General features: G+C 44.0%; 1 protein-coding gene across 1 annotated transcript in view; it reads left to right on the top strand.

Annotated features, from left to right (window-relative positions):
- Positions 1 to 9,690: 9,690 nt before the first annotated feature.
- LOC119462310 (uncharacterized) overlaps positions 9,691 to 15,450 on the top strand; it is a 95,596-nt gene continuing 89,836 nt past the window's right edge. The window contains exon 1 of the mRNA XM_049672469.1: positions 9,691 to 9,911. Coding sequence (XP_049528426.1) covers positions 9,738 to 9,911 — 174 coding nt within the window. The 5' untranslated portion in view covers positions 9,691 to 9,737. The remainder of the gene's footprint in view (positions 9,912 to 15,450) is intronic.

The raw sequence follows: 15,450 nt of genomic DNA, 5'->3' as shown, positions 1-15,450 counted from the left end.
GGCTGGCGAATGTTCCAGCACGGTCTGTCTCATTCGGTGACGAGAGCAAGGGGCCCAAGCGGTCTTCGGCATGATGCGGAACAGAGCTCGCACGCTGCCTGAGGCGCTCGGGGCTGACGCGGCCGAGATCTAGGGTCCGTTTGCTTAAATGACTAGGCGCCATTTCGTCCGGAGCCGCCATCGTTTGGCTGCGAAGATAGAGCACATCAGGCCATATTTGTAACTCCACACTAAATTTTTGTTTTCACTCGTATAGCTTTGTAAAAGGAGGAGTGGCATGCTTGAGGAAAAATCTGAACGCGCTTAGATCACGAACCGAAACAAGGATAGATGGAAGCAGTAATTACACTGCAGGGAGCCATTCATTCTACTATGTCACACCAGAGGGCACGAGTGATGTTTAAATAATATTTATGGGCGAGAACAATCGATGGCACATGTCCAGACATGGCGCAATCGCGGCTACCTCACTTATTGCTGTTGTCATTTCGCCTTTCCCGCCTGCCGTTACGAGCCACCAAATTTCGCCTGCGGCCACTAGCTAACACGGCATTTGCTGCACGAAAGCAGGATCTTCTATACGTAATGCCTTCCGCGCATATGCATGTGACTGTCTGAGCCTAATTTGGAGGCCACGTGGTGGAATGCCGTAATGGCACATTGCTTTGCATAAGTCCAGTAGGGGCCATGAAAATACTGGGTAAGTGTATATGTTAACCACGCCGTTCAAGCCACCGTGGATACTGTAGACGTACCCGGACACCCAGGACAGGACATGTAATGAATATAGGCAGAAAGGCCACCTTCTAGCGCAGTTGTCTCTGCTGATGGATTTGGAATCCTCTGTTGCCACATCGTTCGTTTATCACTTTTCTAGGGACATTCTCCGAAACAGAAATAAAGACGCGCTAGGGTAGCCTGGAGTGATCAGGCGGTGAGCCTGTTCTCTGAAACCTGTTTCGACTATGTTTGAGCACGACTTGATGAGTCGTGAAGGCACGATTGCGCGATTACATTTTTTTTATTGTGAGTGTGCTCAACCGCAGGGCAGAGTCGGTTTTTACGTGTTTGGTTTATATTTCCAAGATGACATCTGAATACAGAGCTCGAGGACTAAAACCCAATTCATATTCAGCAGGCACCTCTTGCAACAGTGTACGTGGAAAGATAACGATAAAGTGCGGTTATTGCTTCGAACGCCTCTTCTTCCACCATCTGGGTTTCAAAGTCGATAACGATGTGGTAGTCGTTTACATATGGAAATATTTTAACAATTCTGATATTGGCTCTGCTGTGTGACTAACTCCAAGTCGCACGTAACGGACCAGGAATTACTTGCATTGGAAGTGCCTATTGAAAAATCTTGCTTTCCAAGTTATGAATTACTACTTCAGATGGCGTACTTTGCATTGATATTCATTTTCAATAGCTGGAAAAAAACAGCTAACGCTACCGCCCACACCTCCCACTGTATTCACTTTTCTTTCAAAATATTGTGGGCGTTAGCGTTAGCTAACAAAACTCTTTGTGGAAGCAACAATTTTGTGTTTTCAATTCCAGCTGGTCAAAATTGGTAGCAGTAAAAAAAAAGCTTATCTAGCCGGCAGTGAAGTTGCTAACAACAGCTACTTATAATTATCTTGGTATCACGTCTTTCGAGCTGTGGCACTTGCTATCCTGTCAATTCAATTCATTGCTAGCTGCTCAAATGCAAATAATGAAAAAGGGCAACTCATGACCGGGAAACGTCACAGCGAGCATATACAAAGATCAGCAGTGTATCAAAAGGAGCAATAATTGAATGCATGTTGGCCACTTGCGTACAGTCAGTTCAAATGAGCACCTTACGGCAACTCACTTAGAGTTGAACTAGTGTTGAAATAAGTCTCCCCGTATATAAGCAGCAAATGGAAGCACCTGCGTATTGCCACTGCTTTACGGGGCAGTTCAACCGAGCGCTTAGCTTCTCAAGCGGCCACCGCTAAGAAGCCTTGCGAAACAGCAATAAAATAAAAAATTAATAATAAAAAGGAATCGCGTTCAAGTATCGGTATCCAGGGCAACCACGACGACCTTCATATTAAGTCCCGAGACGATGAGGGTCAAGGAAGAACTAAGAACCATCGTAGCGTACGTCGGTGGCCACTGAATTCGTGATACGTCTGTTTGATCTAATCGAATGTATATCGAGCGCTGCGCTGTCATATTAAAAAAGGCTAATGTAATGTTGCACATTAAATGCTGTGTGGTGCAAGAAAGTGTGATAAACAGAGCCAGTCATTGCACTTACCTTCAAGTGAAAAAATTGGGACGGGCGATTGCTTTCTTCTTCGTCTTTGGCTTTTCACGGTGAGCGAAAGTCGAAGAGCGATGGAGTTACTAATGGGCCACCGCGCTGCGTCACGCGCAAGAAAGAAAAAAATCAGAAAGAAAGAAAACAGTTCGACAGGAACGTTACGCAAAACTATGTTTTATTATAGATTTCATTTAATCTTTGTGCAGTGAAGATGGAAGCGTGAGCTGAAAAATATCGCATTAGTGATTTTTTATATTTGACTACAGAGAAACATAATTTTATTTTTACAGAAAGACAAATAAGTTGGTGCGACCTAAAATATTTGGGAATCACCTATGATGAAAAACTCAACTGGAGTCCATACATAGAAAATGTAGCATCTACGGCACAACGTGCTCTAGCTCTACTTCGCAGACTAAGCAACCGTCAATATAGGTTACGTAGGGAATCCCTGCTAATGATATACAAAATGTATATGTGCCCAATATTGGAATTCGGGTGTGTATTGTTCTCAGGCGGCCCTGCGTACAAAACTAAGCCTCTGGTTCTTTTGGAGCGTGAAGCCCTGCGCCTGTGTCTGGGACTCCCCAGGTTTGTTGCCATTAATGTCATCTATCAAGAAGCGCGCCTACCCTGCATATTTCGTATGTTAACGGTCCAGACATTTCTAAAATTTTACAGCTTTCCGCTTAGGCGATCTGTATACGCGTTCATTGATGATCCAGACTTCTTCTTTCTTGCTCATTGGCCTCGTTTTCACACTTCACAGATCGCATTTGTTCAAAAGCAATTTGATAGTTTATATGTGAAAAATCGAGAGGTAATTCTATCAACGGAATCAAATCGGAATATTGCGATCGAATTCGATGACATTTTCCCCAGAAACCCTAAGCTTCAATCAGTTAGGTTATTAAATAACCGGTTGCAAGATTACCTTGCGCATGCACTATCGAATAACATAATAGCCACAGACGCTTCAGTGAACAATCATAAGGCGGGCGTAGGCATTTTCTCGCTTTCGCTTGGCTGGTCATTTTCTTTCTGACTGCCAGATTATACTCCCGTTTTTGAAGCCGAACTTTTGGCAATTATTTTAGCACTGCGGAAACTCCCGTTGCACCAAATCAGTGCGGTTATATAGCAGATTCGCTTTCCGTCTTCATCCTATTCACCATCTCTTCATTCAATTCACCAGCTCTAAAGATGTTTTTAGCATTAGTTCCTCCACAGTTAAATTTTGTAATACTATTATGGGTACGAGGCCACTGTGGGTTGCATTTAAACGAAATGGCAGACTCATTAGCGCGAGCATCCCTGAGTGGACCAATAATATCGGTTCTTCCTGTAGTTGCGCACATAACAGTGATTAGATATCGAAAATATTCAATCCGTAGAGATGCCATAGAATCAATAACACCATGGGCTGAATTTCAGCAGCTCAAGTTTCCGTGGAAAATTCAGTGGCGTCAATCAAGACAATCGGAAGTGGTGATCACCATATTGCTCTGCCGTGTCCCCCCCTCTTAAATCTATATTTACACAGGACTGGTCTGGCGATATCTCCCCTGTGTAAGTTTTGCCAGGAAACAGAATCCCTAGATCAGTATTTTTTTATATGTCGCCGCTATACAGTATTATAAGGAAAAAGGCTTCTAGAAATTACACTGGCTAAACTATAGGGCTAATCTTAACATCAGAAATAATACTAACGTTCGGTGCGTCAGTTCTGGGCTTCAGCCTCAGGGATGTCTTTATGCCGTTTGGGCTTCCATGCAATCAACTAAACGAATAAAATTTTGAATGATTACTTTTATATTGATTTGTTTTCTCTTCTTTTTCCATATGTTTTTACCTGTCTTTTTGCATATGTAAATCATCAAAATAATACTTAAAAGTTCAGGCAGCGAATTCTTGGCCAATCCCCCAGTGTGGGTACGAGCCAACGTGTGAGGCAGTCATCATCATCATCATCATCACATATAGCTTTCTCTGCCTCCTACTCTGCGCTGAGGAAAAGGAATGATGAGGGCTGACGATGAAAAGGAGGTGCACATTTACAAGTCCATCACGTTGCGGCATCTCTAAAGCAATACGTCTAGCCCAGTGGCTTGACGTATCGTATAGCTGCTCTTGTAATCAAGGCTGTGTTGTTTGCGTCAGGCCAAGGGCCCAAAATAAACTCACACATTTGGCGAATAATCCAACTAATCCGATTCATGGCAAATTTCCCATAACGGGTATGAGCCTTACATAAATAGAAACAATGAGCAACAAGAAAACAAGGTGAAAGCAGGAGCCAATGTTTCGACAAGTGGACTAAAGGGGAGCGAGGGCAAGCAGGTGGGCGAGGGAACAAGAAAGGGTGTGTTGCGGTGAGGGTGTAGAATTGAAAACAAAGATTATGCGCTATTGAACATCGGTGGAGGAATCTGAGTCAGCGCCCTGTGTCAGCCGGTTCACGCGTCATTGTAGGTTCCTATTTTCGTGGAAGGGGCCTGGATGACGGGGATGAAGGGGGTATATCTGCTGCACTGGAGGTCAGTGAACTATCGTCTCTCTGAAAGAGCGAAGAAAAGGGGCGGCAGAAAAATGATGCTCTTGGAAAAATAGCAAAAGAAAAGGGGGATAAATATAAAAATGAAAGAACGAAATGAAAGAATGAAAGAAAAGGCAAGTTGGGATATTATCGTCAACTCAATAAATAAAGAGAAAGAATACGAAAAAAAGAAGCTAAGCAACTCAATGAAAAACAACAAAGCTCTGTTGCCTATAATTTGAAGTTTAGCATAGCGAATCGATTCTAAAGCTCCCTTTAAAACATTTATGCATATTGGTTGCAATGTCTGGAACTTATGGATGAGGTATGATTCTATATATTTTCTGTCTCGCGCAGAACTTCCTTTTGATTGAAGTATGTAGAGTTTAAGTTTATAAAGAGAAACAGTGAGTCAATCAGTCAGTCAGTCGGTCGGTCATACGTACGTACGTACATACATACATACATACATACATACATACATACATACATACATACATACATACATACATACATACATACATACATACATACATACATACATACATACATACATACATACATACATACATACAAACATACATACATACTTCTCACGATGGCTGTCGACGTTATTGCGATTAGCAATCAAGCGACACAGTGCCGTATTGATGACGAACCCTCTGTTTACATTCTGGAGTGGTCGTTTTGGAAAGTCCATTGTTTCGGGTTCACTACTAATTGCGCAGTTGAGGGGCCGTTCTAGCTAGGCAGCTGACAAGGCGCAGTGTCAAGAACTTGTCAGATTCTTGCGGGATGGAAGGCACTGTACCCTGTTTTTTATATAGTGGTGTTGACGTCTTATTGCGGACGACTTGCAGCTGCTGTGTGACATGGTGCACCTTTGGATGCCACCAAGAATCATTAACTGAACATGGCGGCCCAACAGATCGGAGTTTTGTCCCGCTTGATACCACAGAACACAGCGTCTAAACAAGTTCGCACGCCACAAAAGTGTTACTGAACGCAGGCTCCCATTCGCAGCGGTTAGGTCTCATTAGCAATGTACAACTTGAGTTCAGCATATCTTTCTTCAAATAAACTATGGCGCGATTGCATATATAGGCTTCTTATTAAGGCGTAAAAAATGTTTCATTCTTGGCTAGAACAGCGTGCCATCTCAATTTCATCAGCAAATTGTTGTGATGCGACGCGACATCCGTGTCAAGCGTCTCAAAGCGCTAGCTATTGCGACTGAAGATGGTAAGAACGCTATATGGCATTTCCAGGCATTGTTCCATGGTCTTGTTCTGCTGAACTAAATGCTGCTCCTAACCACAGCCAATACATTTCGAGAGCATTACCAATCGTGTATACAAATGCGTAGGATAACAAAAAGAAAGCTGTTCACTTGGAACCGGCAGCAAGAACAAGAAACATTAATTTCGTTTATTAAGGAAATGAAGCTCTTGAAGGCGTGCATTAGTTGTAGTGAGGATATTTAGGTAGCGGGTGTTGTTTCGCAGCGTAATTCCGCAGAGAAGTAAGCGAGCAAGCAGCACCTCAGCAGGGGTAGTGTGCATGGCTATACGTATATGCTGACGCGGTATGTGTGTGCGGTCCAGTGCTAAGCCATCTCAGGCAACGGCGTAACTCAAAATGGTCGTATATTCCTGCGTTGAAATAAACGTTTTCAAAGCAACCGAAGCAGAAGTATGTTGAAGACGTCGAGAAAGACTGCTTCTGCAGCAAAATCAGTCATCCTACCGGCGTCGTCGTCTTGCTGTTGTCTTTACACACACGCCCCCATTACACATAAATTTCACGTGGTAGCTGAGGACACAGCCATAGAGAGGCAAGCATGCGGCAAGCATGCGATAAGAACAGGCTGAGCAGTTTAAGTGCGAAGCATTTATGTGTCTGGTCAGAGTCAAGGTCAAACGCGATGCCCATCCAAGGTAACAGATTTTGTCGCCGATATCATTGGGGTTGAAATGCCATAACGCTCATGTAAGAATTAATTTTGACCGCACGGGTTCCGAGAACCCAGTGCACGGCGCCCGTATGGTCAAAATTAATTCGTAGTCCCCCCACTACGGCGTGCATCATAATCATATAGTGGTTTGGGACGTAAAACCCCTGAAATTATTTTTAAGCCTGCCCCGTCACGCCCCACCATGGGAAGATCAGCTCGTAGTACACAAGAAGTCATTTCCAGGTAAGATGAACCGACGATTGTACGTTTACAAACGCCGAATCATCGCACACGTGAACGTCGAATGCAGAAGATTGGGCACTTCGCATGTGCGTTGACGTTTCTTGGAGCCCTTGCGCCGAACGGCGGTGGCCGCGGCCTATACACAAACGCACCGCACACGCGATGGATTGAAAACTTCAACCAACGACTACAGAATTTGAACTTCATGCTATTTTGGAGGGCACTCATACTACTAGGTCAGTCATCGACAGCAGTGAAGCGCGTCTGCAATATTGTCTTTTACGCGGACGGCACTAATGACACTGCGGCTTCTAAATCGACCACCATGGCATAACACAATGAACTACCGCACCAGGATTGTATGCCGGGGTCTTTTAAGGGAGACAGGTTATAAGACTACCATTAGGTGGATGCCAGGCCATGTTGGGAACCGCAGCAACGACCGCGCTCACTAGTTGGCTAGTGAGGCCAGAACCAATCACCGCTCCCACCTCATCGGCTTGTCCCGGATACTCTATGCAGCAAGGCCCATAAGTGAAACGGCGCTGCCCCCAGAAATGACACAGAGAACACGTCCTGGCTGCGATCCCTAATTCAGATGACCTTCTTCTCAGAGGACTATGTCCAGGAGTAGAAGTGCTTATAAACAAGACAAGAGTAGGGCAGGCCATGACAGACAACATCGTCGCCTTATGGCAGCGGAGATGGTGGCGCATGATCGGTCCTGCGCGCGATACCCACCAGCAAGTGAAATGATATTGGGTCGATGGGTCGCGTTTATTTGCGAAATGCGACATAATAGCTCAAATTAGACCATGATGATGACGATGAACCTCTATCATGGCTCATGCCCACTGAGAGGGATAGGCCAAGAATCGGGCGGCAGTAAGTAGATGAAGAAAGTTTTTTTTTTAAATATCTACGGAATAGCTGGCAGTAAAGTCCAAATTTGCCCTTTTATTCTACCTACTGTTAGCACGTTTAATTTCCCCGTTCACTGGAGAAATTATACATTATGTAATATATAATTTATTATTAAATTATAATTATATAGTATAATTCCTTATTTCCTTCCATTTAACAATATTAAAAAACGTTGCTGTTTATTTTTGTTTAACTATAACCCTGTAATAACCCTCCACTCATCACATCAGACTTCACAACTGCACAATACGTTCTTATTCGTGGTTTCACCTTTCAACTTCATTTTTCATGAAGCAATTAACTCTTCGTGCCATCGCGGCCAATTCTTGGCTCATCCCCCATCGTGAGTACGTGCCATGTTTTATAGCTGCGTCATCGTGATCATGATCAACATAATTATCATCACCGAGGAAGAAGAAATCGAGAATGCCGGAATTTATGTGCGCTGGCATATAAATTGCATGTACTTGTTCTTCTGGAACGGGAAGCTGTGCGCCTGCGCCTTGGTTTAGCAAAATTTCTCGCAAACAATCTAATATACCTAGAAGCACGCATACCGCCTCTTATGACTTTTTTCTTGCGATAGCAATTATATGGACACTCAAAGCGGATTTCGGCCGTCAGCGTCACCGTCGCCGTCACCGTGAGGTTCCGTACGACGTGAACAGCGATGAAATCGGCGCCGCGTAAAGGCGCCAGCAAAGCGAGCGAAAAAGTGGTCCCCAGAACAGGTGCTCCCCCTTGCGGCAGCGGCGTGCGTAGAGTCACACTAAGTGGCCGCGCCTCGCGCCACCGTCGGATCACCTTCCTTTTTTACACCGTGATATAGAGCAAACACGACTTCTTTTCTTCTCTCTCTCTCTCTCGGTTATTATAGGCCCGAACATTCTTAAATATGTATGATTGATTCCCCTATAAAATGTAACGTCTCCCTGCTAAATTCTTAAGTTTCTATGTGACTTCAATCTTTTTAGTTATTCCGAATTTCCCAATAGTGTTTCTTTTTAAAGTCGTTTAATCATTATGTTAACTCACCCGATTCTTGGCCACTCCGCCATAGTGGGTATGCGCCACTCTCAGAGGCAAGCAAGCAGGGTTTCGCCAGTTCCAATAAAGGCGCCCATAATAAATAAATAAATAAATAAATAAATAAATAAATAAATACATAAATAAATAAATAAATAAATAAATAAATAAATATTGCGACTAGATATCGAAAATATGCAGTTCGTCGAGATCTGATGGAATGAATAACAACATGAACAGAATTTCAGCACCTAAAATTTCCGTGGAAATTAAAGTGGTGTCCATCAAGACAATCGGAAGTAGTGATCACCAGATTGCGCTGCCGTGTCCCCCCATTAAACCCATATTTACACAGGACTGGTCTGACGATATCGCCTCTGTGTCAATACTACCCAGAAACAGAACCCTAGATGGCTATTTTTTCTTATGTCACCGGTATAAATTACTAAGAAAGAGACTTCTAGAAATTCCGCTTGCTAAACTAGGCTTAAGTTTAACAGGAACGTATTTGATGACGTTTGTGGTTTCACACAATCAACTAAACGAATAAGTTTCTGAATGTCTCCCTTTTTGTTTCTTTGTTTTTAAATTGAATACGTAATACTTCAAAGCATTGAGTAAAAGTTGAGGCACAAAATTCTTGGCCAATCCACAAGTGTGGGTATGAGCCATAGTACAAGGCCATCATCATCATCATCAATATCCCAGAATGGAAATGTGCCAATAGCATCTAGGCTCTACATCTACCACAGGCCGGGATGGGGGACGCGGCCGAGCAGCTGCAGCTGCTGCTCTCCGGGATGGTGGCTCGGGACGTGCTCGAGGGCCTTCATGTCGACGACCTCTTCAACTGTGCGCGCTACAACGCGCTCTGGGAAGAGGCCGTCCTGCCACTGCTGGCAACGAGGCTTCGCTTCTTCGCGCTACTGCAGGTGATGTGCCGCACCGCTGTCGTTTGTGCATACTTTTAACCGATCGAAATGGCGAAAAATGTAGTCCAGGTTGCCACCCGCAGAGAATATTAGTGTGTGCGTGTGACAGAGAGCTGCAAAACTTCAAGGTATAAGTTGTTTCAGTGTCACTCGCGGGATACTGGGAGGAAGAAGAGCTAGCTCTACGTTTTTCTTGTGGAAGATCTAGAGTGTTATTGATAGAAAAGGTTTAGTAGTAACTAACTTCGTACGCGTATGTATTCTGCGGTGGGGTGGAGCGCACGGGCACTCAGGTTCAAGTCACATGGGCGCTCGCACCGTTCGTAGCAGCGAAAGCTGCTAAAGGCGCTTCCCGACACCAGAATAATGACAGTGTTATTAAAACAGCTCTAAGGACACAATAAGCACTTTGAGGATGAACCGAATCGCGCATATCAAAGTATTGTTACTCGAAACAATAATGACGTTGATCGGAGTAGTCAATAAGGACGAATGCACCCGCCGGTGTGGCTCAGTCAGTTAAGGGCGTTGCGCTGCTGAGCACAAGATCACGGAATCGAATCCCGGCCGCGGCGGCCGCATTTCGATGGAGGCGAAATGCAAAACACCCGTTGCTTGCGTTGTGGTGCAAGTTAAAGAACCCCAAGTGGTCAAAATTACTCCGAAGCCCTCCACTACGGCGTGCCTCATAATCAGAACTGGTTTTGGCACGTAAAACCCCAGAAAGAAGAAAAAAAAGAATGCTTACGTAAGTCCTATTGAGTGGACCATTCAGGGTGGCGCACAGGTTCACTAGTGAGGTCACAGAAATTCACGCCGGGCTATCGCAAATCCTAAATGCAGTATAATGGCAGTATACAACAGTATAAATTACCCGCAGGTCCCTCGAAAAAAAGCATGCCTATCCAAATACAAACATGATTCCGCCATGGTGCCGTAGCTATTGGCACCTTTCGTTGTTGCTTATCGACACTGAACAGCGAACGCTTTTTAAAATGCCATTAGTACTCTTGGGGCACTTAACGCACTCTGACCATGCATGTATCAAACCGCTTTCCCACCAACCTGGGTCATGGGTAGTCCATGACCCAGGTTATGCATGGGTCGCGCATAAGGCTGCTGTGCTGACGGAACAGGTTTTGAAAACAACCGTTGGACCAGCTTGTGTCACTGAGTATGTGGCACAGTGTACCTGTGTGCCGCTCTTCGACGAACCTCTTTGAAGCCGACATGGGTAACTAGGTATGTGCCGCTGTTGATGCCACCATTGCGCAGCGGAATCCAACCCGCACCGCACGCGGTCCTTAAATGGCCCAGCTTGTGCTCCTCTCTCGCGAAGCTTGAGCGAGAAGCGCGGCTGCATCTACTCTTTGGCGTTGGTAGTACAGCGTGTTGCTGCATTGATTCAATGCTAATCGAATTAATGCCTACATTCATCGTTAGATGGCACCTGCCGATTTTTATTTCACGCCGAACTACCCATAGAACATTATGCCGGTCTAACTCAATTATTCTTTATTTATTTATTTACTTACGTATTTATTCATGCAAGTCACGTTGCTCTCAGTGCCATGCAGAGGTTCTTGCAGGAGTGCGCTTCATTCAATACAGTGAACAAATCCAATTCTATGCGAAGGGAATCTTTATTTAAACGGTGCTAAATTTTATACAGCTTACTTGCAGGCGTAGAAGTGTGTTTACTGTCATTCTATGCAGCTTGCAACTTCACGCAATGCTCGTTTATCCGCCACAAAAGCAAACTTCGCCTTTTTTTTATTGACAAACTAAGCGGTAACAACGTCAAATGTTGATTTGAACGATCTGAACCTTGGATATGGATATATGTTTATTGTGATAAGGATAGCTTCTTATAGCCTGTTCTGAGGAAGGAGTTGAAGCGAAGGGCCACTTAAACTGGCTCGGGGTCACAGGGCTCGAGTCTGTATGCGAGGCCACTCTCCCTGGCGAACCATAAAATCGGGCGTTTATTGCCAAAATTGGGCAATAACAGAGCCAGCAGTAGCCTCTAAAATTTGATATACTGTGAAAAACACTGCTCTCGCTGAAACCTTAGACTCAGAGGGGTCCAGCAGACACTCGTTTAGTTCCATTTAATTTTTGGCTTTCACAATGCGCGGGAACAAGAGTAGGGAAAAGCAAATTAGAATGCTTTCATTTAGAAAGCTGCCGAGTTATGCTGCTTTTCAGCGGTAATAATTATATTACGTCTGTCTGGCCTGAGCACTTCACGGAGGACAAAAAGCCAGAGCGTCTCACAAACGGCGCATTCCATTGGCAGAACAGGAGAGAAGGCAAAGAGCAGGGGGAGAACAGCAGTGGCGCTGCGAGAGGGTGACTGCTTGCTCGCCTATTTAAGCGTACCATGCGTTCCGAGACCAAGTGCGAGGGCGAAGGCATATCACGTGACCAGATTGTTCACCTTCCCGCAGTGATTATCAGACCGAACTTCACTTTCAGCTGCAATTGTAAGCTCATACTGAACCAAAGCGACGGAAACACAACCAAAATAAAATGACATGACGCGTTTGCGTCCGTGACTTCCTTCCACTTCTTCTCTTGCGGGAGCCACTCGAACTGCCCCCGACTGCCTCCCGTGTCGCCGAACTGCTCCGGTTCTGCCATTGGATCAAAACGGATCCTGCTCCGTCCACTCCATTGGAACACAGCTGGACTATTGAGAGAAACAACGTTGGGGACCCTTTGCAGTGCTCCTGCTTGGCCTGATAAATGGCCGTAAAGGTGTCCAGCTCAGAGATTCAGTTACCACAGCTCAACTATCAAGGCAGATGAAACCAGCAGAAAGGGCAAATGATGCTGTGATCGAAATTGCAACATAGGCAAAGTTGTAGCCGCAGCGGAAACAAATGAGGGCAAGCATGAATCCATAAACACAGACGTGTCATAAGAAAGAGGAAATTAGAAAAAAAAAATTTTTTTTTTTTTTTAGAGTTATTGGTGTTGTTACGGTACACGCAAAACCACGAACTAGATTATGAGGCACGCCGTAGTGGGAGACTCCGGTAATTTGGACCACCTGGGATTCTTTAACGTGCACCTAAATCTAAGTACACGGGTGTTTTCGCATTTGGCCCCCATCGAAATGCGGCCGCCATGGCCAGGATTCCATCCCGCGACCCATAAGAAAGAGGGAAATGCAAGCAATGAAAGATAAGTATGGCAATGATATCAATTTTGACTATACAAAAAAATGCATCAGATGGCTTACAAACAAGGATTCAGAGTCTCGCAAACAAGATTGTAAACAGTGAAAAACAGGAAACAGCAACATACATGTTTAACTAGCTGTAAGTGAAAGTTTAAAGAACTCTTGCTGAGCCTCAGCCGCTCACAAACGAACAAACAAAGATACATTGAAATCTGTGACTTTACAACAACACATTGGTGCTGTGGTTTCAACGACGAATTGAACAATAGAAAGATGCATAAGCATAAAGCGGGAATTGGTATAGTTTGTGTTCATCATCCTTGCAATTACGGTGAGGGAAAACGAGTACGGCTACTAACACAGGAAACACTGGACAAGACTACAATGCCTTGTCGTCCTGTCTGGTACATCTTGCTGCTATTGAAAAATCATATATGCCCATACGATAACTCTATAAGATCATTGGACTGGATAGGAACAATCAAACTGTGGCATGGGGCATATTGAATTTTCCAAGAGGTTTGTTGGTAGCCGCATCTTCACTCAGCGCATTAGAAGATAGATGTTTGACCTTCACTTTCTTTACTCAGAACCAACACATTACCACAAAATGCGTAAAAGTAGTGTTCCAAACGATATTTGAGCTTTTCATTCAATTTTTTTTTTTCACTTTATCCCCTTCGCGCCACCAGTTCGGCTGTCCACAAATAGTTATGTATTTATTATGTACTGGGGTACATAAAACAATGCGGGTACATCCGGACTGCCATGGTATGGAATAATTCATCATTGATGTTTTTGTGTTCCATATGTTACTCTTATGTGCAGGACAGATTAGAGGATCCATTCACGCCAGCAAATTTCTTGAAGAACTCCACTCGCGTCTTGCAACGCCGAGAAAGCGTCCAACATCCATCATTTGCCATGATCCTCTGGCGCAGAAAGCACTATGTAAGTGCTCGGGAGAACGACCGAAGGGGTTACAATATAGGAAACGTTGTTTAATAACGTTCCCAGAACAATATTCGAGACCGAGTGCGCTCTTAAAAGCAATCTTGAGTCAAGATTAAGTCCCAGTTGGTGCCTGGTCGTCAGAGTTTCGCAGGCTTCAACCGAGCAGTCAGCTTATGTCACCATGAGGTAAAATGTATAGGTATATGCCTCTTTATTGCCTGATTTAAAGTCATCATAGGTTCATTTAGGCCAATGTGGTGACTTGGTTAGAATGGTGTTAGGTATACCCGATAGGACATCAATAATTATTTATTTACCATAGTAATAATAATATCAGAATTATATAATATATAATGAACAAGAATAATTGTCAACTTGTCCTACGTGTTGCCAAATATTGTGAAGCAAATGGCCGGAGAAAAGAAATAAGAAGAGGTGCAGTTTTACCAATGGCCAGAAAAAACGACAATCTCTGAAGTGGCAGTAGAGAACAGCCTTGATCCATCAAAAGTGCGTACGATACTAGCGCCTGATTTTACAGTAGCATTACTGCAGTATAAAAGCAGCTATCACGAGTTCTACCAGAATTATCATTTAATGTACTCCGCCGATGTAAAATAAACAAAAGCAATTTTAGGACTGTCATGTACTTCCTGCAGCTGCCAGCAGCTTCTATGTATTATCACTCAACTGATGATATCGGGCGTTTTGACGGAATACCACTGTTCAAGTATAAAAACGTGATTGAATAATTTGGGCACTGAACAAATTAAAACAACTTCTTGAAGTTTGGAGTTTGAGTCCTGTTCACACGGCAATTATTATGTACGATTGAGTTTGCGCTCAAGGAATTTAGCATAGGTTGCTATTGAACTCCCCATCATGTCTTTAGCCTTTAGGCTAGTCTGAATTGCAAGTCACTCAAGATGAACTCTTGTAAGTAAATATCGCTTGTCGGCAAACGGCCAGAAGTTTTGGTTTTGACTTAATCAGTAAAAAGTTTTCAATCCTGCGAACTAATGCAGCGCGGATACTAAAATTCCTTCAATTTTAATGCGATAACACCTTTGTCGAAGCTCTGGCGTAGGGGCTGAAAAGCGGCTGCCCAAAAAATATATCAAGCTTCAGGGAAAAAGTGCCTCAGATGTCCATCTGGACAATCAATCAGGGTTGAGAGTCTACAGCATTCTAAACGATGGCGCGTATGACTGTGGCGCAAAATGTTTTCGAAGCCTTGTTGCTGAAAACCCATAATGAATAAGTTATTTATTTTTTATTTGAAGTACCTGACAGGCCGTCGGACATTGCGTAAGGGGGCGAGTAAATACCAACTGCATCACAACCAGATAAAAAAAAAAAGTACAATCAAGGTAATAAATTTGAGCACATAATCGCGTA

Source organism: Dermacentor silvarum, chromosome 8 (genome assembly GCF_013339745.2).
Source record: "Dermacentor silvarum isolate Dsil-2018 chromosome 8, BIME_Dsil_1.4, whole genome shotgun sequence".
In the NCBI taxonomy this organism is placed as follows: Eukaryota; Metazoa; Arthropoda; class Arachnida; order Ixodida; family Ixodidae; genus Dermacentor; species Dermacentor silvarum.
Note: the sequence above shows the minus strand (reverse complement) of the source record. Positions and strands in the feature narration are given on the sequence as shown.